The following is a 27,768-nucleotide window of genomic DNA, read 5'->3' as shown; positions in this document are numbered from 1 at the left end:
AAGAGGGCTTTCTAGATAGTTTGATTCATAGATGTCAGCACTACATTTGGGATTTGTAGAATGTTTTCGTAGTGGCCCATTGGTGCAACCAAATCAACCATTTTTAAATGTGTATACATATAACTTGAATCTGTTGTCTGGTCAGGAGTGACAGGAAGTGGTATGAAGTCCCCCATTACCATCATCACCACTAAGATGATGACACCAGGCACCGGGACTCCAGGCAAGATCATCAGCGCTATGCCCAGAGCTGGTGCTGGCCAGCAGGGACTCACACAGGTACACCCAACCCTCTCTAACCTTAACCCTGGTACAATAACACCAAGCAAGATCATCGGCGCTATGCCTAGAGCTGGGGCTGGCCAGCAGGGACTCACACAGGTACACCCAACCCTCTCTAACCTTAACCCTGGTACAATAACACCAAGCAAGATCATCAGCGCTATGCCCAGAGCTGGTGCTGGCCAGCAGGGACTCACACAGGTGTACTGTACAGCCTCTCCCGCTCCAGTCCCTAACCCTAACCTGGGTCAGGTAAAAAGAACGTTGTAAAACGTATGAAAAGCAGGAGGAAACCGTGCTATACATCTCTGTTCTGGCTACAGGCTCCAGTTAGGGCTGGGCAATATGGCCCAAATATAATATCATACATTTGTTTTTTGCCGGTGGTATTTGACAGCATTTTGTTTTTGAATAATAGAAGTTCAAAAAATGCTTTGAGTAAGTTCATGACCCTATGGTGGCAACACATAAATTATAAGTGATTTTCGATGGGTCTTTATCCATTCTGATTTGTTTTATACTGTTCAATAATCCAACTTCAAACAAAAATAACTTTAGGGCATTTTCTACCATTTTCATTTCCACGCTGTGCCACGCAGGGCTGCTATGCCATCTAATTGCAGTCGCTGTACTCATAATATACAGGAGAACTATGGTGAGGATCGCCGTGTTGCAAGCCCAGCTTCAGATGCAATCGTTAGGCAAGGGCAATGTAAGTGTAGGAAAGGATTCTTTATTTAACCAGGTAAGCCAGTTGAGAACAAGTTCTCATTTACAACTGCGACCTGGCCAAGATAAAGCAAAGCAGTGCGATTTAAAAACAACAACACAGAGTTACATATGGGATAAAACAGCGTCTGTGACACCAGTAAGTACAGATAGTAGTATACAGTGCCTTCGGAAAGTATTCAGACCCCTTGATTTTTCCACATTTTGTTACGTTACAGCCTTGTTCTAAAATTTATAAAATTGTTTTTTTCCCCCCTCATCAATCTACACACAATACCCCAAAATGACAAAGCAAAAACAGGTTGTTAGAAATGTTTGCTAATTTATTAAAAATAAATATCACATTTACATAAGTATTCAGACCCTTTACTCCGTACTTTGTTGAAGCAGCGATTACAGCGTCGAGTCTTCTTGAGTATGACACTACAAGCTTGGCACACCTGTATTTGGGGAGTTTCTTCCATTCTTCTCTGCAGATCCTCTCAAGCTCTGTCAGGTTGGATGGGGAGCGTCACTGCACAGCTATTTTCAGGTCTCTCCAGAGATGTTAGATCGGGTTCAAGTCCGGGCTCTGGCTGGGCCACTCAAGGACATTCAGAGACTTCTCCCGAAGCCACTCCTGCGTTGTCTTGGCTGTGTGCTTAGGGTCGTTGTCCTGTTGGAAGGTGACCCTTCGACCCAGTCTGATGTCCTGAGCGCTCTGGAGCAGGTTTTTATCAAGGATCTCTCTGTACTTTTCTCCATCTTTCCCTCAAACCTGACTAGTCTCCCAGACCCTGCCGCTGAAAAACATCTCCACAGCATGATGCTGCCACCACCGTGCTTCACCGTAGGGATGGTGCCAGGTTTCCTCCAGACTTGACGCTTGGCATTCAGGCCAAAGAGTTCAATCTTGGTTTCATCAGACCAGAGAATCTTGTTTCTCATGGTCTGAGAGTCCTTTAGGTGCCTTTTGGCAAACTCAAAGCGGGCTGTCGTGCCTTTTATTGAGGAGTGGCTTCCGTCTGGCCACTCTACCATAAAGGCCTGATTGGTGTAGTGCTGCAGAGATGGTTGTCCTTCTGGAAGGTTCTCCCATCTCCACAGAGGAACTCTGGAGCTCTGTCAGTGACCATCGGTTCTTGGTCACCTCCCTGACCAAGGCCCTTCTACCCCGAATTACTCAGTTTGGCCGGGCAGCCAGCTCTAGGAAGAGTCTTGGTGGTTCCAAACTTCATCCATTTAAGAGTGATGGAGGCCACTGTGTTCTTGGGGACCTTCAATGCTGCAGACATTTTTTTGGTACCCTTCCCCAGATCTGTGCCTCGACACAATCCTGTCTCGGAGCTCTACGGACAATTCCTTCGACCTCATGGCTTGGTTTTTGCTCTGACATGCACTGTCAACAGTGGGACCTGATATAGACAGGTGTGTGCCTTTCCAAATCATGTCCAATCAATTGAATTTACCACAGTTGGACTCCAATGAAGTTGTAGAAACATCTCAAAGATCAATGGGAACAGGATGCACCTGAGCGCAATTTCGAGGATCATAGCAAAGGGTCTGAATCCTTAACGAAATAAGGTATTGCTGTTTTTTATTTTAAATACATTTTCAAAAATGTCTAACATGTTTTCGCTTTTGTCATTATGGGGTTTTGTGTGTAGATTGATGAGGATATTTTTTTTCTTCTTCTATTTTAGAATAAGGCTGTAAAGTAATACTTTCCAAAGATAGTGTAAATCTTTCTTCTGGAAAGAAATGCTGTCGGCATGCTCAACCAGTGTCGCTCATTCAGCCGACAAAACTTTCAACCGGTTCTCCCCATTTAAGCAACGAGTCAGAGGCCGAGCCTTCCCAGGTCTCTCCTCCACCCGTTACGGGGTCTGAGTCAGAGGCCGAGCCTTCTCAGGTCTCTCCTCCACCCGTTACGGGGTCTGAGCCACCGAAGCCTCCCACCATTTAGCTCTGACAAATTGAAAACCGTAGTCATTGGCAACTCCATTACCCGCAATATTAGACTTAGAAATAATTATCTAGCGATCATACACTGTTTACCAGGGGGCAGGGCTACCGATATAAAGGCTAATCTGTAGAGGGTGCTGGCTAAGGCTCAAACTGGCGAGTATAGGGATATTGTTATCCACGTCGGCACCAATGATGTTAGGATGAAACAGTCAGAGTTTATCAAGCGCAACATAGCTTCAGCGTGTAAATTAGCTATAAAGATGTCGGCACTGAGTAATTGCCTCTGGCCTCCTCCCAGTTAGGGGAAGTGATGAGCTCTACAGCATTCTCTCAAAACTCAGTCGCTGGTTGAGAACTGTTTTCTGCCCCTCCCAAAAGATAGAATTTGTCGATAATTGGCCCTCTTTCTGGGACTCACCCACAAACAGGACCAAGCCTGGCCTGCTGAGGAGTGACGGGCACCATCCTAGCTGGAGGGGTGGGCAGCACCTTGAATACATTGTTATTTGATATGACAACGAATGAATAAACCAGGGAGGATAAATTGACGGGTAGGAACCAAAAGTGTTTGTCAGTGTATCCAGGGGACCCTAATTAGATGTTACATTACCTCATGTAGCTAGCTAACATTTTCACGCTTCGCCCATTCCCTTCTGATTTTAGAAGATACCGTTGCACAAACAACATGCTAATCTAGGTCTACACCATCACTGGTACCAGGCTGTGTAAGCTAGCTAAGTTTGCTCTGCATCTTAGTACATTTAGCTAGCTAGTTAACGTTAGCCAGCTTACTAGCGATTAGCATTAGCAGCTAACACAAGTTATTTTAGCCACAACTTCCTAAGAAAAGGCAAACTAGCAGACAGTAGTTTTCAGAGAGTACAAACTAATAGTGTAATTATCATACAAGGCTTATGGAAAGCAGCATTTTTTTTCACCAACATGTTGTCGCATCCATCTGACCGTGCGGAGTGAACAGCAAAAGTGCTCTCCGTGACTCCGTGGTCGAGCGACTGCTTCTGTCCTCAGGAGGCTGAGAAGATTAGGCACCTGCTTGGCATGCGACTGCCAAGGCGCTACAGAGGGTAGTGCGTACGGCCCAGTACATCACTGGAGCCAAGCTTCCTGCCATCCAGGACCTCTATACCAGGCGGTGTTGGTTAACTATTTAACTATCTGCGTTGACCCTTTTTGCGATATCTTTTTTGAGTCACATACACTGCTGCTACTGTTTTTATTATGTCACTTTATCCCTAGTTATATGCACATATCTACCTCAATTACCTCATACCGGGCAGGGCAGGGGACAGGGCAGGGCTTGGTTAGCGGCATGTAGCAGGAGGAAAGGGAGAAAGATGATTCTAGTAGCAAACCGAGTCAACTATAAAAACGTAGATTACACGCACCGGAGTTACGTATCACATTTAACAAAGCAAACATCGAAATGCCGTTATAGAAGGTAAGTAAAAACCCAAACTGGTCCGTGCATCAATACCAGTATATATTAAATACAGTAAACCGTCCAGCCCTGAGTCCATTAGTCAAATATCAAACTGTTGTTCAGGTTAATGTAATAATCAAATTTTTTTTTTTTGAAGTCTCTATGTTCAACCAAAAGCTCCATACATTTTTCTGTTGACTACCTAAATACGTTTGATGTGGGTATATTTCCTATCTTGCTGTATGTATACTTCACCTGTATGTTTCTACCCAGTTGTTTTTATTATAATTATGGTTCTACCAGGTTGTTTTTATAATAATAATTATTATTATTATTAGGATGTTTCTACCAGGTTGTTGTGATTATGGTTCTACCAGGTTGTTGTGATTTATTATGATGTTTCTACCAGGTGGTGCTGAAGGGTGCCCCAGGACAGCCCGGGACTATTTTACGGACCGTCCCCATGGGAGGAGTACGTCTCGTCTCCCCGGTAACTGTTTCCGGTGTCAAACCTAACGTCACCACCCTTGTTGTCAAGGGAACCACAGGTAAGGATGTTCAGGTGACCCTCTGACAATAGCGTTGCTAGACGGCGCTCTAGCTTCTTCCTGGACTGGTTGTGTCCCTAAAGATTCATTTTGTTAGTGACACCATTGAATCATCAACAGTTAGATGCATTGCACCATCATGCTTTAGCTTGTGCTGTTTTGCAGCATCAGTCCCAATAGATTAGCCTGGGTTACCAATCTGTTAGTGCTAACATTCCACTCTTTAACCACGCCTTGTGGAATGTTAGCACAAAACAGGTCTGGATTTCAGGCAACCAATATATACGTAATCGACAATCAGTTACTGTTGTCCCTCTCCAGGTGTGACCACGTTTGGTACGGTGACCGGTACAGTGTCTACGAGCCTGGCAGGTGGAAGTGTTGCCACGGCTACTCCAATCACCACCTTGGGCGCTATGACCACTCTGCCTGGACAGGTCACTGACTCCGCAGCTCAGGTACAGTTTATGTAGACTGCGTTTACACAGGCAGCCCGATTTATTGGAAAAGGATCTGATTGGTCAAAATACCAATTTAGTGGGGGGGGGGATTATCAGAATTGGGCTACCTTTTGTAAAAGCAGTGTCGGTGTCTTATCTGCTTACGTTTCTTAAGTCAGGAAAGGTGTTCCCGTTTTTAACCAGTTTGGTACAGATGCATCCATCCTGTCATGTTGTCGTCATTAATACTTGCAGTGGGTTGACTCCCATTTTTAATTTTCTGCTGTGCTTGTCCTGCTGGTGGCACATGCAGTGATATACGCCTGGGGAGACAGCAAGCTCACTGTGAAAAGCAGACCTTGCAGTGCTTCTCGTATGAACTGTGGCGCTTCTTTTCTGGTCAGACACGCCATTATGAAAACACCTGTAGAAAACATCGTACTTGGAATTATTTCAATTTCATTTAAATATGTTTTATTTATTCAAATATGTATTTTTTTTGGGCAAGATTGAATTGTATTGAAACTTGTTTTATTGACCTCTTCTGTGTGTGTGATGTGTAAGGATTTATTTTCCATATTTAAAAACTGTTTTTATTGACATTCTGTCCTGTGTGTCAACGTTCTATTGACCTCCTGTACTCTTCCTGTCCTCCAGGCGGGAGGTCAGCCCACCCAGGTGACCCTGATCACGACCCCAAGTGGTGTGGATGCTCAGCCTGTCCACGACCTCCCGGTCTCCATCCTGTCCTCCCCCACCTCCGCCGACCCCTCCTCCACCCAGCCTGAGGCAGGCGACCCAGGCACGGTGACCCTGGTCTGCTCGAACCCCCCTTGCGAGACCCACGAGACCGGCACCACCAATACGGCTACCACGGCCTCCGCTAACATGACCGGTAATGGTGGGGTGGAGAGAGTGTGTTCAAACCCGCCGTGCGAAACCCACGAGACCGGCACCACCAATACGGCTACCACGGCCTCCGCTAACATGACCGGTAATGGTGGGGTGGAGAGGGTGTGTTCAAACCCCCCCTGCGAGACCCACGAGACCGGCACCACCAATACTCAAACGATGGCGTCCTCCAACATGGGCCAGGTACAGCAGCTGTGCACAAACCCCCCGTCAGATACAGGCGGCACCAACCCCCCGTCAGAGACCCACGATACAGGCACTACCAACACCCCGACCACAGCCAGCTGCAACATGGGGTCCAACAAGCAACAGCAAGGCTCCAGCGTGACAAACACCACCAGCGGGTCTGATCCCCCGTCCTCGCCGTTCCCCTCCTCCGGAGCCCTCTCCCCCTCGTCTGTCTCCGGGGCCGTGTCTGCGCCGGGGGTGCTGCGACCAGAGACCCTGAGAACAGGGACCACCTACACCTCCACCACCGCCCGCTCTAACATGGGCTCTGATAAGATGGGGATGAGTCTCAGCTCCTCGTCCTCCGACGGCCAGAGCAAGTCGTCCAGCGGTGGAGTCACCTCCCCTGTGTGCTCCAGTCCACGCTGTGAAACACACCAGACAGACACCGCCACGGCCGGAGCTGGAGGCAGCAGCGCCACGCAGGTCTGCTCCAGTCCACCCTGTGAAACACACCAGACTGGCACCACGACTGTCTCGACGCTGGGCAACGGGAAGACTACAGGGACAGCGCAGAGGGTCTGCTCCAACCCACCGTGTGAGACGCATGAGACTGGGACGACCAACACCCCGTCTCAGGCTACGTCCAACCCGGCGGGAACGGGCACGGTCCAGGAAGTCTGCTCCAACCCACCGTGTGAGACGCATGAGACCGGGACGACCAACACCCCGTCTCAGGCTACGTCCAACCTGGCGGGAACGGGCACGGTCCAGGAAGTCTGCTCCAACCCACCGTGTGAGACTCATGAAACGGGAACCACCAACACCCCGTCTCAGGCTACGTCCAACCTGGCGGGAACGGGCACGGTCCAGGAAGTCTGCTCCAACCCACCGTGTGAGACTCATGAAACGGGAACCACCAACACAGCTACTACTGCCACAGGTAAGAACTACTGCTATCTATCCACTGAACATGACGGTGTCTTTAACCCATTCAGATGTTAGGTCTCATCGCTGCTCTCAGAGGCTGTTTATAGGGAGGAAATTTTTTTTTTCTTCGGATACAGAGTAAGTCTGGTCCTAGACTATATAAAGTCTACTCAAAGGTGAATCTCCATAAGGAATAGATTAGGCTTAATCTAGGTCTGGGAAATTGTCCCTTAGGCTGCGTTTACACAGGCCTACACAGCCTGATTCTGATATTTTGCCCAATTGTTGGCAAAAGGCTGATCTGATTGGTCCAAAGATCAGAATTGGTCTGCCTGTATAAACGCAGCCTTAGTGTTTTAAAACCGAAGATTGGGAGTTAAGATGTTAGTAATATTTTCTCCTACCTACATGCAGTATGTTTTAGTCTTAATTTTGGGATGTTTTAGTCTTAATTTTGGGATGTTTTAGTCTTAATTTTGGGATGTTTTAGTCTTCATTTTGGGATGTTTTAGTCTTCATTTTGGGATGTTTTAGTCTTCATTTTGGGATGTCCCTCCTCCCTTCAGCCCAGCCTGGTGACTCGACACAGGGAGACAACGGAACTACGGAGGCTCCCTCGTCGTCCTCGGTAACCACAGAGTCCAGCGCCGTGGTGGCGTCTGGCCGAGCAGTTACCACGGTTACCCAGTCCACACCCACACCTGGACCCTCTGTACCTGTAAGGACCCCACCCACACAAGGCTGCTATAGGGTCAGCTCTCTTGAGGTTGTGGTTAGCGTGCTTGCCTTGCGATAAGGCAACCCTGGTTCAAGCCCCGCAGCCAATCACTGCACTATAGACTGTTGGAGGCGTTTATTTTAGAACATAAGTTTGGATAATATAACTTTTGGCCATTCAACCCTTTATTTCCTTAACCCAACACTTTCTTTCCCTAAACCAACCCTTTATTTCCTTAACCCAACCCTTTATTTCCTTAACCCAACTCTTTATTTCCCTAACCAAACCCTTTCTTTCCCTAACCCAACCCTTTCTCTCCCTAACCCAACCCTTTCTCTCCCTAACCCAACACTTTCTTTCCCTAACCCAACCCTTTCTTTCTTTCCTTAACCCAACCCTTTCTTTCTTTCTTTAACCCAACCCTTTCTTTCTTTCTTTAACCAACCCTTTATTTCCTTAACCAACCCTTTATTTCCTTAACCCAACCCTTTATTTCCCTAACCCAACCCTTTCTTTCCCTAACCCAACCCTTTCTCTCCCTAACCCAACCCTTTCTTTCCCTAACCCAACCCTTTCTTTCTTTTCCTAACCCAACCCTTTCTTTCTTTTCCCTAACCCAACCCTTTCTTTCTTTTCCCTAACCCAACCCTTTCTTTCTTTCCCTAACCCAACCCTTTCTTTCTTTCCTTAACCCAACCCTTCCTTTCTTTCTTTCTTTCTTTCTTTCTTTCTTTCTTTCCCTTAACAACCTTCTCTACCATCTACTTTCTTAACCCGCCCCAACCCTTTCTTTCCCTTAAACCCCTTTCTTTCCTACACGCCCTCACCTCCCCCCACTCACCCTTCAACTTCCCCTGCCTTCTCTTGCCTGCTGCGACCTTCTCAACACGTGCAACCGCTTTCTTACCTGCACCTTTTTTTTCTTCACCCGCTGCACCAACCACCCAGCCCCTTTCTTTTAACGCCAACCAACCGGCCCCGCCCGTCCTCGCGCAACAGCAACAACAACAACAACAGCAACAACAACACAACAACACACACCACAACAACAACCAACAACAACAGCAACAGCAACAACAACAACAGCAACGGCAACGGCAACAGCGGCAACAGCAACAACAGCAACGGCAACAGCAGCGGCAACAGCAGCAACGGCAACGGCAACAACAGCAACGCAACAGCAGCAGCACAACAGCAACAACAGCAACAACAACAACAACATTTCTCTCAACAGCAACAACAACAACACAACCAACACCCAACAACGCAACACAACAGCACACAACAACAAACCAGCAACAACACACAACAACAACAAACAACAGCAACGGCAACGGCAACAACAGCAACAGCAACGAACAGCAACGGCAAGCGGCAGCAACAGCAACGAGCAGCAACGCAACAACCAACAGCAACAACGCAACGCAGCACGCACCGCCCCTTTCTTCTTCTTCTTCTTCTTCTTCTTCTTCTTTCTTTCTTCTTCTTCTTCTTCTTCTTCTTCTTCTTCTTTCTTTCTTTCTTTCTTTCTTTCTTTCTTTCTTTCTTTCTTTCTTTCTTTCTTTCTTTCTTTCTCAACAACAACAACAGCAACACAGCAGCAACAACGGCAACAGCAGACAACACGCAACACAACAACAACCGCAACGGCAGCAACGGCAACGGCAACAACAACAACAGCAACAGCAACAGCAACAGCGAACAACAGCAACAGCACAACACAACAACAACAGCAACAGCAACACACACACACCCAACACACCCACAGCCCTCTTTCTTCTTTCTTTCTTTCTTTCTTTCTTTCTTTCTTTCTTTCTTTCTTTCTTCTTTCTTTCTTTCTTTCTTTCTTTCTTTCTTTCTTCTTTCTTTCTTCTTTCTCTCCCTAACCCAACCCTTTCTCTTTCCTTCTTCCTTCCACCAGGAGATCTCGTCGATGTCTGGGTCGTCTGAGGCGATGGCCGCGGCGTGTATAGAGGGCGAGGAGGCCATGCAGACTGACTCTCTCCCAGAGGGCACCGTGAGGGTTGTGACCCTGGAGGAGGCTGCTGCAGCTGGGATACAGGTCCATGTGGAGGGCATGGAGGAACAGAACCAGGGGGAGCAGGAGGTACATTACAATACATACAGTACCACACATATATACATACAGTACCACACATATGTACACTACCGTTCAAAAGTTTGGGGTCACTTAGAAATGTCCTTGTTTTCCATGAAAACATACATGAAATGAGTTTGAATAGGAAATATGGCAATAGGAAATGTAGTCATTGACAAGGTTAGAAATAATCATTTTTAATTGAAATAATAATTGTGTCCTTCAAACTTTGCTTTCGTCAAATAATCCTCCATTTGCAGCAATTACAGCCTTGCAGACCTTTGGCATTCTCGTTGTCAATTTGTTGAGGTAATCTGAAGAGATTTCACCCCATGCTTCCTGAAGCACCTCCCACAAGTTGGATTGGCTTGATGGGCACTTCTTACGTACCATACGGTCAAGTTGCTCCCACAACAGCTCAATAGGGTTGAGATCCGGTGACTGTGCTGGCCACTCCATTATAGACAGAATACCAGCTGACTGCTTCTTCCCTAAATAGTTCTTGCATAGTTTGGAGCTGTGCTTTGGGTCATTGTCCTGTTGTAGGAGGAAATTGGCTCCAATCAAGCGCCATCCACAGGGTATGGCATGGCGTTGCAAAATGGAGTGATAGCCTTCCTTCTTCAAGATCCCTTTTACCCTGTACAAATCTCCCACTTTACCACCACCAAAGCACCCCCAGACCATCACATTGCCTCTACCATGCGTGACAGATGGCATCAAGCACTCCTCCAGCATCTTTTCATTTGGTCTGTGTCTCACAAATGTTCTTCTTTGTGATCCGAACACCTCAAACTTCGATTCGTCTGTCTATAACACTTTTTTTCCAATCTTCCTCTGTCCAGTGTTCTTTTGCCCATCTTAATCTTTTCTTTCTATTGGCCAGTCTTTTCTTTGCAACTCTGCCTAGAAGGTCAGCATCCCAGAGTCGCCTCTTCACTGTAGACGTTGAGACTGGTGTTTTGCGGGTACAATTTAATGAAGCTGCCAGTTGAGGACCTGTGAGGCGTCTGTTTCTCAAACTAGACACTAATGTATTTGTCCTCTTGCTCAGTTGTGCACCGGGGCCTCCCACTCCTCTTTCTATTCTGGTTAGAGCCAGTTTGCGCTGTTCTGTGAAGGGAGTAGTACACAGCGTTGTACGAGATCTTCAGTTTCTTGGCAATTTCTCACATGGAATAGCCTTCATTTCTCAGAACAAGAATAGACTGACGAGTCACAGAAGAACATAATTTGTTTCTGGCCATTTTGCGCCTGTAATCGAACCAGCTACAATAGCCATTTACAACATTAACAGTGTCTACACTGTATTTCTGATCAATTTTATGTTCTTTTAATGGACAAAAAAATTGCTTTTCTTTTGAAAACAAGGACATTTCTAAGTGACCCCAAACTTTTGAACGGTAGTGTATGTGTTGTACTGTATCTTCACTACTGTTCAAAAGTTTGGGGTCACTTAGAAATGTCCTTGTTTTTGAAAGAAAAGCAAAAAAATTTGTCCATTAAAATAACATCAAATTGATCAGAAGTAGTGTAGACATTGTTAATGTTGTAAATAGCTATTGTAGCTGGAAACGGCTGATTTTTAATGGAATATCTACATAGGCGTACAGAGGCCCATTATCAGCAACCATCAGTCCTGTGTTCCAATGGCACATTGTGTTTGCTAATCCAAGTTTATCATTTTAAAAGGCTAATTGATCATTAGAAAACCCATTTGCAATTATGAAAACTGTTCTGCTGATTCAAGAAGCAATAAAACTGTCGTTCTTGAGACTAGTTGAGTATCTGGAGCATCAGCAATTGTGGGTTCGATTACAGGCTCAAAATGGCCAGAAACAAAGAACTTTCTTCTGAAACTCGTCAGTCTATTCTTGTTCTGAGAAATGAAGGCTATTCCATGTGAGAAATTGTCAAGAGACTGAAGATCTCGTACAAAGCTGTGTACTACTCCCTTCACAGAACAGCGCAAACTGGCTCTAACCAGAATAGAAAGAGGAGTGGGAGGCCTCGGTGCACAACTGAGCAAGAGGACAAATACATTAGTGTCTAGTTTGAGAAACAGACGCCTCACAGGTCCTCAACTGGCAGCTTCATTAAAAAGTACCCGCAAAACACCAGTCTCAACGTCAACAGTGAAGAGGCGACTCTGGGATGCTGACCTTCTAGGCAGAGTTGCAAAGAAAAAGCCATATCTCAGACTGGCCAATAAAAATAAAAGATTAAGATGGGCAAAAGAACACAGACACTGGACAAAGGAAGATTGGAAAAAAGTGTTATTGACAGTCTAATCGAAGTTTGAGGTGTTCGGATCACAAAGAAGAACATTTGTGAGACACAGACCAAATGAAAAGATGCTGGAGGAGTGCTTGATGCCATCTGTCACGCATGTGGAGGCAATGTGATGGTCTGGGGGTGCTTTGGTGGTGGTAAAGTGGGAGATTTGTACAGGGTAAAAGGGATCTTGAAGAAGGAAGGCTATCACTCCATTTTGCAACGCCATGCCATATCCTGTGGACGGCGCTTGATTGGAGCCAATTTCCTCCTACAACAGGACAATGACCCAAATCACAGCTCCAAACTATGCAAGAACTATTTAGAGAAGAAGCAGTCAGCTGATATTCTGTCTATAATGGAGTGGCCAGCACAGTCACCGGATCTCAACCCTATTGAGCTGTTGTGGGAGCAACTTGACCGTATGGTACGTAAGAAGTGCCCATCAAGCCAATCCAACTTGTGGGAGGTGCTTCAGGAAGCATGGGGTGAAATCTCTTCAGATTACCTCATCAAATTGAAAACTAGAATGCCAAAAGGTCTGCAAGGCTGTAATTGCTGCAAATGGAGGATTCTTTGACGAAAGCAAAGTTTGAAGGACACAATTATATTATTTAAATTAAAAATCATTATTTCTAACCTTGTCAGTGTACACACAGAACCACACATGAACGACTGCATTGTGTGCTAACAAACATCTTTTCAGTAACATTTAATTAAAGTTTTGTTTGTCTCTTAGGGCCTGCCTGCGGAGCTGATGTCTGAAGGTGACGCGGGGGACAACCAGACCCTGATGGTGACGGGTTTAACCCCCGAGGAGCTGGCTGTTACCGCTGCAGCCGAGGAGGCAGCACAGCACGCTGCTACGGAGGAGGCTAACGCCCAGGCCATGGCCATACAGGCTGTGCTGCAGGCCGCACAGCACGCTGTCATGTGTGAGTACACACACACACACACACACACACAGACAGGTCCTGGTCATACAGTAGATGGACACAACAGGAACTGGGTTACAGCTGTAGGTGTATTGTGATATGGCATCACCTGCTGTTCCACATATTTCAGAAATTCTAAAACGTATCTTTTATTTTGGATCCCAATTATCTGACGCCATGACAACAATAGCACAACTGATTTTACCTAATTAACAGCATGCTAGCTGATTAGTTGACTAGTTGGAACTGATGTGGTTCTCCAAGGACTGGTTTAAGATGGTTGGAACTGATGTGGTTCTCCAAGGACTGGTTTAAGATGGTTGGAACTGATGTGGTTCTCCAAGGACTGGTTTAAGATGGTTGGAACTGATGTGGTTCTCCAAGGACTGGTTTAAGATGGTTGGAAATGATGTGGTTCTCCAAGGACTGGTTTAAGATGGTTGGAACTGATGTGGTTCTCCAAGGACTGGTTTAAGATGGTTGGAACTGATGTGGTTCTCCAAGGACTGGTTTAAGATGGTTGGAACTGATGTGGTTCTCCAAGGACTGGTTTAAGATGGTTGGAACTGATGTGGTTCTCCAAGGACTGGTTTAAGATGGATGGAACTGATGTGGTTTTTAAATTCCTTATATAATTTGTGTTTTATGCGTGCTGTACATTTATATAACGGACTAGACGGCTAGTGTGGGGCGGCAGGTAGCTTAGTGGTTAAGAGCGTTGTGCCAGTAACCGAAAGGTCGCTGGTTCTAATCCCCAAGCCGACTAGGTGAAAAATCTGTCGATGTGCCCTAGAGCAAGGCACTTAACCCTAATTGCTCCTGTAAGTCGCTCTGGATAAGAGCGTCTGCTAAATGACTAAAATGTATGTGAATGTAGTGTAATGGTACTTGGCTTAAATGCTGCTAGCGGCGCAAACTGAAAATTAATTTTCCAGAATCAATGTTCATTTATACTCCCGTTTTAGTAGTGTCTGCTCTGCGCGCAATTTGAGGAGTTGAAACATAAGAATGGTATCGTTAGTAAGTTGAACATCTCTTTATACAGTAAAATAATGTCTCAATGCTTTTCAGTTCCATGTGATTTATTTCTGTTGGACCAAACCTCAAATGCAAATGGCGAGTTGAAACTGCTTGTCAGAGGAATAAGTGATCTCATCTTTGTTGTGTGTGTGTGTAAATTGGAAGGAGCAGCCTACAGTCAGAAGGAGCGAAGGGGATAAATAATAATAATATGCCATTTAGCAGACGCTTTTATCCAAAGCGACTTACAGTCATGCGTGCATACATTTTTGTGTATGGGTGGTCCCGGGGGATCGAACCCACTACCTTGGCGTTACAAGCGCCGTGCTCTACCAGCTGAGCTACAGAGGACCACATTTTTTGGATGATACCAAAAATACTAAATGAGAACAAGCGAACTTTAAAAACTCATAAAAAAGAAAAATAACACTTGATTCTTGCAATACAGGCATTTGGAATGTCGCGCAAAAACATACATTTAAATTAATAGATATGTCACCCAGCCCTAGTTAGTAGTCTAGTAGATTGTAACGAGTCTCACCCCCCCCACCCCCTCCTCCAGATGAAGGAGACAGTGGCCAGGAGGGCCAGCATCAGACCACCAACATCCCCATTGTGTTGACTCAGGCTGAGCTGGCAGCCCTGGTTCTACAACAACAACAGCTGCAGCAGGCTCAGGCCCAGGCTCAGGCTCAGGCCCAGGCCCAGGCCCAGGCCCAGGCAGCAGCCGCACAGCGCAACCAGGTCAGTCCACTGTTGTTTTGCTTCTCTTCCGTCAGTCTGTCTTGTCTCACTCTGTTCATTTATTTTTCGTATTTGTAGGGATGTGCATCTTTCCCTTTTCAAGATGATTTGATACGTATCTAGATACGCGGGCTCCAATTCGGTACAGGATCCATACGTATCTAGGTACATGGACTCTGATACCATACAGGAAACATACGTTTTAATTTGAAACGATTCAGAGCGATTTTGTTTGATTAGAGGAACGATTTGATTTGATTTAAAGTTTGTTGCATAAACACATTCATTTTCCATTCTAAATTAAAATCTGCTGCTGAGGGAACTCATGAGCTGGGCCTCTCTGAACTGGATCTCTCTGAACTGGATCTCTCTGAACTGGATCTCTCTGAGCTGGATCTGTCTGAACTGGATCTCTCTGAGCTGGATCTGTCTGAACTGGATCTCTCTGAGCTGGATCTGTCTGAACTGGATCTCTCTGAGCTGGATCTCTCTGAACTGGATCTCTCTGAGCTGGATCTCTCTGAACTGGATCTCTCTGAGCTGGATCTCTCTGAGCTGGATCTGTCTGAGCTGGATCTCTCTGAGCTGGATCTCTCTGAGCTGGATCTGTCTGAGCTGGATCTCTCTGAACTGGATCTGTCTGAGCTGGATCTCTCTGAGCTGGGCCTGTTTAAACTGGGCATCTCTGAGCTGACTGACTGTGTGTGTGTAAACAATGTATAAGGTGTATGTAGGAATCTACCACCTCACTATCAGTTAGGGGGGAAACTGGGTATCTACCACCTCACTATCAGTTAGGGGGGAAACTGGGAATCTACCACCTCACTATCAGTTAGGGGGGAAACTGGGAATCTACCACCCCACTATCAGTTAGGGGGGAAACTGGGAATCTACCACCTCACTATCAGTTAGGGGGGAAACTGGGAATCTACCACCTCACTATCAGTTAGGGGGGAAACTGGGAATCTGATTCCAGCGGCTGACCCAAAACATCGCCGGTGGAAGAGAGGCACTCGGAGCAGCCTGCTGGTTCATCTTAGGAGCACACCACCCACCGCTTCCAAGTATTCTACTCGCTAATGTTCAGTCTCTGGATAACAAAGTCGACGAGCTCAGGGCAAGGATTTATTTCCAGAGAGACATCAGGGCCTGTAACATACTTTGTTTCACGGAAACATGGCTCTCTTGGGATATTCTGTCGAAATTGGTCGAACCAGATGGGTTCCCAGTTCATCGCGCAGACAGAAATGAATATCTCTCCGGGAAGCAGAAGGGCGAAGGTGTTTGTTTCATGATTAACGACTCGTGGTGTAATTGTAGTAACATACAGGAACTCAAGTCCTTTTGTTCACCCGACCCAGAATACATCACAATCAAATGCCGACCGTATTATCTCTCAAGATAATATTTTCTTAGGTTATTGTCACGGCCGCGTATATCCTCCCTCAAGCCGATACCACGACGGCCCTCAAATAACTTCACTGGACTTTATGCAAACTGGAAACAATATGTAAATGTACTTGTTAGATATTACTGCACTGTCGGAGCTAGAAACACTTTGCTACACCCGCAATAACATCTGCTAAACACGTGTATGTGACAAATAAAATTTGATTTGCTTAACCTACAGGAGCGAGTCACCGCTTTGATGTTTGACGTTTGCAGAGAACGACAGGGTGTTGTCCAGGGTCACACCAAGGTTCTCTGCACTCCGTAGAGTTGTCAACCGTGATGGAGAGGTCTTGGAGTAGGCTGTCCTAGAAGCTGTGTCAACAAAATACTTTTTCTGTGCGCTATTTCTGCACAGGTTGCATTTAAAAGAGCCCCTGGGTTTGTGGTCTAGCCAAGTCTTTTGAGAGTCACCAGGAAGGTAGCTGTCATTTATGGTAGCTTTATGAAGACTTGGCGTACTAGCGTATCACTTTGGATGATTCCCCAACTCTTTTTAATGATTATTTTAATGCTTCAGAGCTTTGTAACAAAGTACACTCTCTGGTGCGTCACGAGGCGCTCCCCATTCGCAAACAAGTTCTCTCTGTCAAGTCGTCCGGCCCTTCGACTGCATCGTTCAGGACCTGAGCCCTATAGCCCCGGTTCAAGAAGCGATTCTCCAATTCGGCAGATTAGAAACTGCTGTAGTCCGTTTCCTGATGGCAAATTCTGCGGACTCTTTGGAATGTTCTCTCTTAGCCTTTTTTGGGTGGAAGCTGTCTGCCCTCAGAATGTTATCCCATCTATAGGCTTCCTAAATATGTATTTGTGCAAACAACCTTTGTCGTCTTTACTGATATCAAGGTCCAAAAAAAATGAATGTTATCCTTGCTGTACTCCATAGTTAGTTTTGATGTTAGGGTTAATGCTGTTAAGGTATTGGTGGAAGGAAATAAATTAATCTTCTGAGCCAGACCAGAACAGTCAAACATCAATATAGCGTCTCCACCATATAATCTGGTCAAATAACCGTTTTTTGTTTTGTTTTTTTGAAGGATCCAAAATGAAGTCATTTTCCCATTTACCTAAGTACAAACCCGTGTAAGAAGGGCTGTAGCAAGCTCCCAGTTTCATGCTTAGTTTGACGCTGAAGGAGAGGACGCATTTGTCACAAAATATGAGTTTTTTGGAAGATGGAAATAAAGTAACTTTGGATGGAAAATAATGTGAACCGGCAATTCGTAACGTTTTAATTGATTTCCTGACCGATGCATGCTACATTTTGGTTTGGTGTCCCGCGGACCAATGCACTCATATGTTAAACATTATAACCGGGGGACCGATGCGTATCGGTGAATCGTTACAGATGACTCTATAAATGTATTGTTTTTGGCTTGCTCTCTTTTTTATTCTTGGATTTAGCTTTAAGTATGCACTTTGAACTGAATTGTTTTGTAAGAAATGTGCTAAATAAATGAAGTTTTATTTGACCCAGCCCACCGAGGGCCTGGCCCCAGCAGACAGCCTGAACGACCCAGCGTCGGAGAGCAACGGGCAGGAGCTGGCTGCTGCAGTGACCCAGGCTGCGGCCCAGCTAGCCCCAACATGCACCATGGTGGTGGCCAGCCCGGCTAAGACTCAGCCAATGGTGGTGGCCAGCCCGGCTAAGACTCAGCCCATGATTGTGGCCAGCCCGGCTAAGACTCAGCCCATGGTTGTGGCCAGCCCGGCTAAGACTCAGCCTATGATTGTGGCCAGCCCGGCTAAGACTCAACCCATGATTGTGGCCAGCCCGGCTAAGATGCAGGCAGCTGCTACCCTGGCAGAGGTGGCTAACGGCATAGAGTCTGCTGCAGGGGTGAGTGGACTGGACTGTGTCAGAATGTCTGTCTGTCTGTCTGTCGACCAGTCAATCATGATTTGCCTCTTGATACTGTAAAATAATTAGTTTTCTTAATATTTACTGTCTGAATAAGTATAATATTTTATTGTCAATATAGAATTATTACAGTCCACATATTATTTTTTTAACCCTATTTCCAGACAGATGTTAAAGGATGCTTATTATATTGTCTTCTAATACTCCCATATTATATTGTCTTCTAATACTCCCATATTATATTGTCTTCTAATACTCCCATATTATATTGTCTTCTAATACTCCCATATTATATTGTCTTCTAATACTCCCATATTGTTTATTTAGAGGCAAGGAGCTCCTCCTGTGGTGGCCAAAGCCCCGGTGAAGAAAGAAAACCAGTGGTTTGACGTTGGCATCGTCAAGGTGACCAACACCGTGGTCACACACTACTACTTGCCCACTGACGACCAGGCCACTGTCGATGTAAGACACACCACACACACACACACACACACACACACTACCTGCTGACGACCAGGCCACTGTCGATGTAAGACTCTAAAGGCTTCAGTTCGGCTGCCGTGTGTGCTTGCATACTCCCTTAAAAGTACCTTCGCTTGAAAATGTTTGAAAAAATATATAATAATGCATTGGGTTTTATATAGCGCTTTTCTAGGGCTCTTTCACGTGCTGGCTCATCCTCATTGGAGGAAAACATCCAAGGTCACTCTCTTCTGACCTTCTCATCCAATGTTTTGAGGAGGTCGAGAAGAGAGCGTGTGAAGAATCAATTCTTTGTAGTGCTTTAATGTATACCACTTAGCATACTCTTCGATCCTAAGCGCCTTACAGTACAGTAAGTGCATACATTTTTATTATGGGTATGTGGTCCCTGCTGGGAAAAACTAAAAGTATTCGCCCCAGCGATGCTTTACAATAAGGTAAAGATCAAGCAAATGAAATACGTAGGTAAATAAAGATTACTTTTTTTTTTTATTACTAGATGGCGCCGACGGACATGGTCGCCCTGTTTCCAACTTTTCAGTAGTTTTATTTTTTTCGTCTCACATTATTTGAACGTTTTTTTTATTTTTATTATTACCGGAAATAACTTTGGGATATTAGATCGTCAGTCACTCGCCAGAAATTCAAGTCGAAATTCCACCTTCGAGCTAGGTCCTTTGTTTAAACTTCCTGCTCTATTCATCCCGGGGGCTGCTCCAAAATACCGACACCGGAGAAGGCGGTCCACCGCTTCTGAGTATATTATTCGCTAACGTTCAGTCCCTGGACAATAAAGTAGACGAGCTCAGGGCGAGGATCTCCTTCCAGAGAGACATCAGGGACTGTAACATATTCTGTTTTACGGAATCATGGCTCTCTCTGGATATGTTGTCCCTGTCCAGTCAGCCAGCGGGGTTCTCTGTGCGTCGCGCGGGACAGGAAGAAGGAACTCTCAGAGAAAAATAATGGTGTAGGGGTTTGTTTTATGATTCATAATAATTGTGGTAACGTACAGGAACTCAAGTCCTTTTGTTCTCCCAATATGGAATACCTCGCCTTCAAATGCCTCCCGAGAAAATGTTCTTCAGTCATCGTCACTGCCATGTACGTTCCCGCCCAAACCGACAGCGCGACGGCTCTCCGGGAACTACGCTGGACTATGTGCAAACAGGAAAACGCATATCCTGAGGCCGCATTTATTGTAGCTTGGGACTTTAATAAAGGAAATCTGAGGAAAACGGTACCGAATTTCTATCAACACATCTCCTGTACTTATTAGGCTTGTCACGATACAAACAAAAATATCAGTGGCCCAGCATCCTGTTCGCCCTGTCCCCCAGACGCTTGTTCAGATTTTCTAAACGTTCTCCAAAAACCTGTCACTGAAATGCACACTTCTACTCAATACAACACATTTGAATTTGACTTCACACTGTTCAGTGTATAATAGAATGCTGCGTAGAATGGTTGATTTGCTCATATTTGCAAAGGCCAGGCCTGCCTGTGGTTTGGCTGGAGGAATGTGAGGAAGGAATGTGCACCAGTGGAGGCTGCTGAAGGGAGGACGGCTCATAATAATGGCTGGAACGACGCAAAATTGAATGGCATCAACGTATAGAAACCATGTATGTGATGCAATTAACCACGAGCCCGTTCTCCCCAACCTCCTGTGATATACGTGCATAATGATCTGCTTGTCGTTGTGTCAGTAAGGGGAAATAACACTGCATGAAACCTTTACTCTTCCTTTGACACACACACACACACACACACACACTCTCCCTCCCTTCCTTACACACTGTCTCCCTCACTCTCATAAACACACACACTCCCTCCCTTCCTTACACACTGTCTCCCTCACTCTCATAAACACACACTCTCCCTCCCTCCCTTCCTTACACACTGTCTCCCTCACTCTCATAAACACACACACACCACTCTCTCTCACACAAACACACACACACACACACACACACACACACACACGCACACGCACACTGCTCCCAACTTTTAAAACGTTAGGCACCCAACAGATTTTAAGGAGCACCAGAAATAAATGGATGTTTGATGGAGTTTAGTCTTCCATTAGGTCTGTATGAATCCTACCTCTGAATCACATCCCCTGGGCCAATCAGATGAGCCCCTACTGTCACGTTACCAGGATGTTAGCTAGCTAGGTAACATGACTGAACAACGTTGTTTGTTTATCAAACCAATAATTAGCCACCCGGGATTTGTTTAAAAATGGCCCGCGACATAGTTTGTGAAATGATATAAAATATCCACACGCTGGTTGAGAGAATGCCAAGAGTGTGCAAAGCTGTCATCAAGGCAAAGGGTGGCTATTTGAAGAACCTTGAAGAATTTTGATTTGTTTAACACTTTTTTGGTTACTACATGATTCCATATGTGTTATTTCGTAGTTTTGATGTCTTCACTATTTTTCTACAATGTAGAAATAAAGAAAAACCCTTGAATGAGTAGGTGTCCAAACTTTTGACTGGTATTGGGTAATAAATAAATATACATACATACATACATACATACATACATACATACATACATACATACATACATACATACACAATGCTTGTTCTGGTATTTCTTTTGGATTATGTGTGTATTGTTTTGTATAGCTGGGTATTACTGTACTGTTGGAACTAGAAACACAAGCGTTTAGCTGCACCCTATGAAAACATCTGCAAATCTGTTTAAGCGACCAATAGATTTATAGATTAATTTTATCTCGTTGTTGTGTGTGGCTGAACTTGTCTCGTTGTTGTAGGATGACTCTGGGGCGATCCCAGACTACAGTCAGATGAAGAAGATGGACCTCCAGCCAGGGACGGCCTATAAGTTCAGAGTGGCCGGGATCAACACCTGTGGCCGGGGGAACTTCTCAGAGGTCTCAGCCTTCAAGACCTGTCTACCAGGCTTCCCCGGAGCTCCCTGTGCTATCAAGATCAGCAAGGTAACACATTTTAATTTTTGCCACAGATGTCAAGTTGTCAAGGGAGCGTGCAATTGGCATGCTGACTGCAGGAATGTCCACCAGAGCTGTTGCCAGAGAATAGAATATTAATTTATCTGCCATAAGCTGCCTCCAACGTCGTTTTAGAGAATTTGGCAGTACGTCCATCCGGCCTCACAACCGCAGACCACGTGTAACCACGTCAGCCCAGGACCTCCACATCCGGCTTCGTCACCTGCGGGATCATCTGAGACGAGACAGCTGATGAAACTGTGGGTTTGCACAACCGAATAATTTCTGCACAAACTGTCAGAAACCGTCTCAGGGAAGCTCATCTGCGTGCTCGTCGTCCTTACCAGGGTCTTCACCTGACTGCAGTTTGGCGTCGTAATCGACTTCAGTGGGCAAATGCTCACCTTTGATGGCCACTGGCACGCTGGAGAAGTGTGCTCTTCACGGATGAGTCCCGGTTTCAACTGTACCGGGCAGATGGCAGACAGCGTGTACGGCGTCGTGTGGGCGAGTGGTTTGCTGATGTCAACGTTGTGAACAGAGTGCCCCATGGTGGCGGTGGGGTTATGGTATGGGCAGGCATAAGCTACAGACAACGAACACAATTCCATTTTATCGATGGCATTTTGAATGCACAGAGATTCCGTGACGAGGTCCTGAGGCCCATTGTCGTGCCATTCATCCGCCGCCATCACCTCATGTTTCAGCATGATACTGCACAGCCCCATGTCGCAAGGATCTGTACACAATTCCTGTAAGCTGAAAATGTCCCATGGCCTGCATACTCACCAGACATGTCACCCATTGAGCATGTTTGGGATGCTCTGGATCGACGTGTAGGACAGCGTGTTCCAGTTCCCGCCAATATCCAGCAACTTCACACAGCCATTGAAGAGGAGTGGGACAACATTCCACAGGCCACAATCAACAGCCTGATCAACTCTATGCGAAGGAGATGTGTCGCGCTGCATGAGGCAAATGGTGACCAACAGATGCAAATCTGTATTCCCAGTCATGTGAAATCCATAGATTAGGGCCTAATTAATTTTTATGAACTGTAACTCAGTAAAATTGTTGAAATTGTTGCATGCTGCGTTGATATTTTTGTTCAGTGTATTTATTTAACCAGGAAGTCGGTTAAGAACAAGTTTTTGAACATCCTTTACCCAGGGAGCGTTATTTAATGTTTCATGCATGTTTTTATTTCGCCATGTTTCTATGAATTTGTGTTCATAGCTCAGAACACACCATGTCAGAAAACGCTTTGTTACATTGTCTAGTTTCTGTCTCACTGGAGTTTGTCTAAAGTTCCCCCCCCCCCTCTCCCACGCCACCCCTATCCTCTCTCCCCTCAGAGCCCAGACGGAGCCCACCTGACCTGGGAGCCTCCGTCGGTAACGTCTGGTAAGATCATTGAGTACTCCGTGTACCTGGCCATCCAGAGCACCCAGAGCGGAGAGCAGGCCAAGCCCAGCACCACCACCCCAGCCCAGCTGGCCTTCATGCGGGTGTTCTGCGGGCCAAACCCCTCCTGCCTGGTGCAGTCGTCCAGCCTCTCCAACGCACACATAGACTACACCACCAAGCCTGCCATCATCTTCCGCATCGCAGCCCGCAACGAGAAGGGTTACGGCCCTGCCACGCAGGTCAGGTGGCTCCAAGGTACGTTGCGCTATGTTACGCTAGGCCTAGCTTTCCTCAGCGGCTCTATTGTTACAACTGTTGTGGACTTTGTGTAGTTGTGCTGCTCTTAGTGAAGCAGGGCTCATTGATCTCAAAAAGGAATTCCCTGTAGAAATACATATAAATGAAGGTTCAAAGAAGAAAATAAAAGGTTGATGTTCTATTATACCAGTAGGGTTATTTGTAATTTACATTTTTACATTTTAGTCATTTAGCAGACGCTCTTATCCAGAGCGACTTAACAGTTAGTGAGTGCATATATTTTTATATTTTATACTGGAATCGAACCCACAACCCTGGCGTTGCAAACGCCATGCTCTACCAACTGAGCTACATCCCCTGCCGGCCATTCCCTTCCCTACCCTGGACGACGCTGGGCCAATTGTGCGCCGCCCCATGGGTCTCCCGGTCGCGGCCGGCTACGACAGACCCTGGATTCGAACCAGGATCTCTAGTGGCACAGCTGGCACTGCGATGCAGCGCCTTAGACCACTGCGCCACTCGGGAGGTCCCTTGGGCCACATCCCAACCTGACTTGTGTTGACCTTGATATATTGAAATGAAGATTGTTAGTTGTTTCTTTTGTATGAACACAATCATAACTGTAATACTAAACTTTCCCAAAAAACGGAGGGCAACGAGATACACCGAAGGATGGCGGAAACCGATGCTCTTTTTATTTAAAAAGGCTAACGTGTTTGCCACCGTAGTCTTTGACTAAGCTTTACTTTTCAGTTTTTAAAGCGTCTTTGAGATTCTCATTGTAACGAAAAGTGCTATTTCAAATAAATATATCATTCCAATCCCGTGTTATCTTCTCTCCCTGTAGAGATAGGTAAAGATGGTGTTGCGGCGAAGCCCACTGCCAAGAGACCAGGCTCCTCGCCTGACATGTGAGTACTGTTCATCCTCTTATCCACATTAAATAATAGTTATTTAACTGTACATTCCTAAAAATGCTATGAATTTATTCGGGAAATACAAAACTATTTGAACAAAGTACTTCAGTAGTGGGTTGTGATCAAGCCAGTCCCACCCCTCTGTCATAATTCTTAACTTCACTTAATTCCACTCAAAAAACAATATTTTGGTATTTGTTTAATTAGTCCGGTGTTGATGCAGTCCCAAAACGTTTTGCATGTCAGCAATAAAGTTTTCAAGATATTGAACTTTCAAAACACAGAAATGCAGCCGGTATAATTAATTTTGCATCATGTGCTCTCTGCTCGGCCCTCGGCATAACTCTCGACTTGGCTCTCTGCTCGGCCCTCGGGCATAACTTCTAACTCTCTCTCATGACTCTTAACTCTGCAGCCCCATCGATGTTCATCTGTTGAATCACGTTTTCTCTCCTCCTTTAGGAAAGCTGCTGGTCCAAAGAAGGCCAGATCAGACCAGTAAGGGGTTTCCTTCCTCTCCCCTTGTTGTCCATGATGACTATGACTGAACTGAATACAACACCTTCCTACTGAATACAACATCCCAGCCCTCACCAAGACCCCTCACCCAACTATCTACAGTATCCCAGCCTCAACCTCAGCCCCAACCTGGACCCAGACCAGCCCCCCAACCACCCATCATTCACAAAATAGCCACAAGAAAAATCCAGATGAAAATCATCCCAGAGCCCTGCCCTCATCCCTGGAGGTTGTGGTGCCATGGACACCTTATTTAAACCTCTTCTTCTTTATCTGATTATTATTGGTGTTTTCTTCTTATGTTAAAATGGTTGAAAGCACATAATTACATTTTCTTGCTTTTTTTTTTTTTTCTTTGATATGATTTTCTGTGAAATCAAAAAATACAAAAAAAACTGTTAAAAGTCCGCTTTAACTGTAGTTGCTTGTTAGTTCTTTTAGTTTCTGTACCATGCTTTTCCCCTCCCCGGTCGATTGGTCACATTTAGAAGGATCAGATGGTTGCAATAGGAGACGATTGGAACAGAAGAACACAGCATCACGTTGTCATGGGGAGGAAAACACACCAATGGAAAACAGACAGCACTTGGGGATGACCAGTGTTTTCCATTCAAGGGGAATCATCATCATCATCATCATCAACCGATCAAGACTCCATATTTGCCCTGGCTTTCGTCTTGCTTTGTGACGTCACTGTGTTCATGCGTACTTATGTCACGGGGGGGGGGGCGAGTAAAGGAAACGAGAGTTTCATTTCGAGTAAAGAAGTGTGTTTTGATGTAGCTTTGGGATTCTCATCCTCTAGTTGACCATCTACTCTGATTTTCCTTTTTCATTGGAGGATGTGTGGACACTGACTGACTGCCAGCCAGGGTGAAACAGTACCATTTTTTTTTTTTTTTTCTATGACCCTATTCGACGGGTAATTTGACAAGTTATTTCAGAATTGGTGGTGTAACGAACCGTTAAATAATGAGCTCTTTTTGTACTTGCTCTTGCTGCGAAAAGATGAACAACAGAACGTAAGATTTGACAGAAAGAAAGAGGAGAGGGTTTGTTTTTGTTTTACTTTGTCATTTTTTTATTATTAAAGGAATTGATTTGCAGAAGAAGGAAAAAAAGAATCTTATTTTCACCTTTCCTCGTCTCAACCTGTTGATAGTCCATAGAATTCGTTGGTTGATATCTATGGAATTTAGAAGGTTCTTTTTCCAAGCCTTGTATTTAGAGTTCTGAGAAGAAACTGGGATATTTTCTGCCCCCAAATGTGGAGAAACTGTTGATATTGATAACCATTGACATTACTTTTGGTGTATTATTATTATTATTATTATTCTTTGCTTTACATATGTTTAGGTATGCAAGTGTGTGTAATGTGACAAATGTTTTCCATGTAGTTGGCATGCATGTCTTTTTGAACAGAGCATTTTTATTTACCTAGCGGTGGGATATGTTGGTTATGAAGAAGAATGATTGAATGGTGCAGCAGCGGCCAGGGTTTGAGCTCAAGTTGTAAATTAGTTCCTTCCTTCACGTAGCAAGTAAAGTCAAAAAAAAAAAAAAAATGCCTTTTTATATAATTATCTGTATCAAAAATGTTTTTACATGTTTGTCATCTCGGTTGCTTTTTGTCTTGATATATAAAAAAAAAAAAAATGAAAACGGAAATGTCTCGTCTCCCTGCTCAATAATGTCTCGTCTCCCTGCTCAATAATGTCTCGTCTCCCTGCTCAATAATGTCTCGTCTCCCTGCTCAATAATGTCTCGTCTCCCTGCTCAATAATGTCTCGTCTCCCTGCTCAATAATGTCTCATCTCCCTGCTCAGTAATGTCTCGTCTCCCTGCTCAATAATGTCTCGTCTCCCTGCTCAGTAATGTCTCGTCTCCCTGCTCAATAATGTCTCGTCTCCCTGCTCAATAATGTCTCGTCTCCCTGCTCAATAATGTCTCGTCTCCCTGCTCAATAATGTCTCGTCTCCCTGCTCAATAATGTCTCGTCTCCCTGCTCAATAATGTCTCGTGCGTTATCAATTTAACCTCTTGACTATATAGTAGACCAGCCAAACTGGTTTTGCCTGTTTAAAGGCTGGTCAAACCGTGACGAGGTGATACAAAGTTAGGACGGATGTCACACAAAATTCTGATTTAAGGACATTTTCAAGGGATTATGCTTTAAGACATGCAAAATATACAGAAATTGTTGTTCAGCTACAGTTGTTGTCTGTGGTGCCACCAAGAACCTCTCCGAAAACTGCGGGAGACCCCACTGAACCAGGAGAACTTTACCTCGTAACAATCTGACTTTGTGGGCCGGAGATATAGAAAATGTAATGTCATTTTTAAGCGGTAACATGTATAAGCAGCCAAGTAGGATAGTCACAGGTTCTGAACAAATTCAATGAGCAAACTTATACTAACAGACTATTTAATCATACATACTTAGACTATGGAATAAACCATTTATAGTTGCTTTTGGCATAATTATTAAAGCCATGCATATACCCAACTTGTTCCATCATTTTGGTCAAACTTGGACATTAGCAAACAAAAATAATTTTCTCAGACAGTGTATGTACCCAGAGACACTTCTGGAAAGTAAGCACTTTACCATGTGAGGATCGGACATCCTGGGACAGAGATATTGGGACTAAGGGGTTTAAGTGTAACTAACATCCGAATGTATACTTAAATACACATACTTG

The 27,768-nt window shown here is 45.1% G+C and overlaps 1 protein-coding gene across 4 annotated transcripts in view; it reads left to right on the top strand.

The window, feature by feature from the left end:
• The window catches only part of hcfc1b (host cell factor C1b), a 65,182-nt gene extending 38,448 nt beyond the window's left edge, over positions 1 to 26,734 (top strand). For 3 of the 4 annotated variants that reach the window (XM_045206998.1, XM_045206995.1, XM_045206996.1), the window contains exons 16-29: positions 146 to 279; positions 4,809 to 4,947; positions 5,269 to 5,405; positions 6,045 to 7,410; positions 7,964 to 8,115; positions 10,037 to 10,222; positions 13,227 to 13,422; positions 15,005 to 15,186; positions 18,098 to 18,475; positions 18,824 to 18,961; positions 21,768 to 21,953; positions 23,321 to 23,627; positions 24,478 to 24,541; positions 25,010 to 26,734. In XM_045206998.1, coding sequence (XP_045062933.1) covers positions 146 to 279; positions 4,809 to 4,947; positions 5,269 to 5,405; positions 6,045 to 7,410; positions 7,964 to 8,115; positions 10,037 to 10,222; positions 13,227 to 13,422; positions 15,005 to 15,186; positions 18,098 to 18,475; positions 18,824 to 18,961; positions 21,768 to 21,953; positions 23,321 to 23,627; positions 24,478 to 24,541; positions 25,010 to 25,049 — 3,605 coding nt within the window. In that variant the 3' untranslated portion in view covers positions 25,050 to 26,734. The remainder of the gene's footprint in view (positions 1 to 145; positions 280 to 4,808; positions 4,948 to 5,268; positions 5,406 to 6,044; positions 7,411 to 7,963; positions 8,116 to 10,036; positions 10,223 to 13,226; positions 13,423 to 15,004; positions 15,187 to 18,097; positions 18,476 to 18,823; positions 18,962 to 21,767; positions 21,954 to 23,320; positions 23,628 to 24,477; positions 24,542 to 25,009) is intronic. The other variant, XM_045206997.1, reaches the window with a different exon arrangement.
• The last annotated feature ends 1,034 nt before the right edge of the window (positions 26,735 to 27,768 follow it).

Source organism: Coregonus clupeaformis, chromosome 24 (assembly GCF_020615455.1).
Source record: "Coregonus clupeaformis isolate EN_2021a chromosome 24, ASM2061545v1, whole genome shotgun sequence".
NCBI lineage: Eukaryota > Metazoa > Chordata > Actinopteri > Salmoniformes > Salmonidae > Coregonus > Coregonus clupeaformis.
Note: the sequence above shows the minus strand (reverse complement) of the source record. Positions and strands in the feature narration are given on the sequence as shown.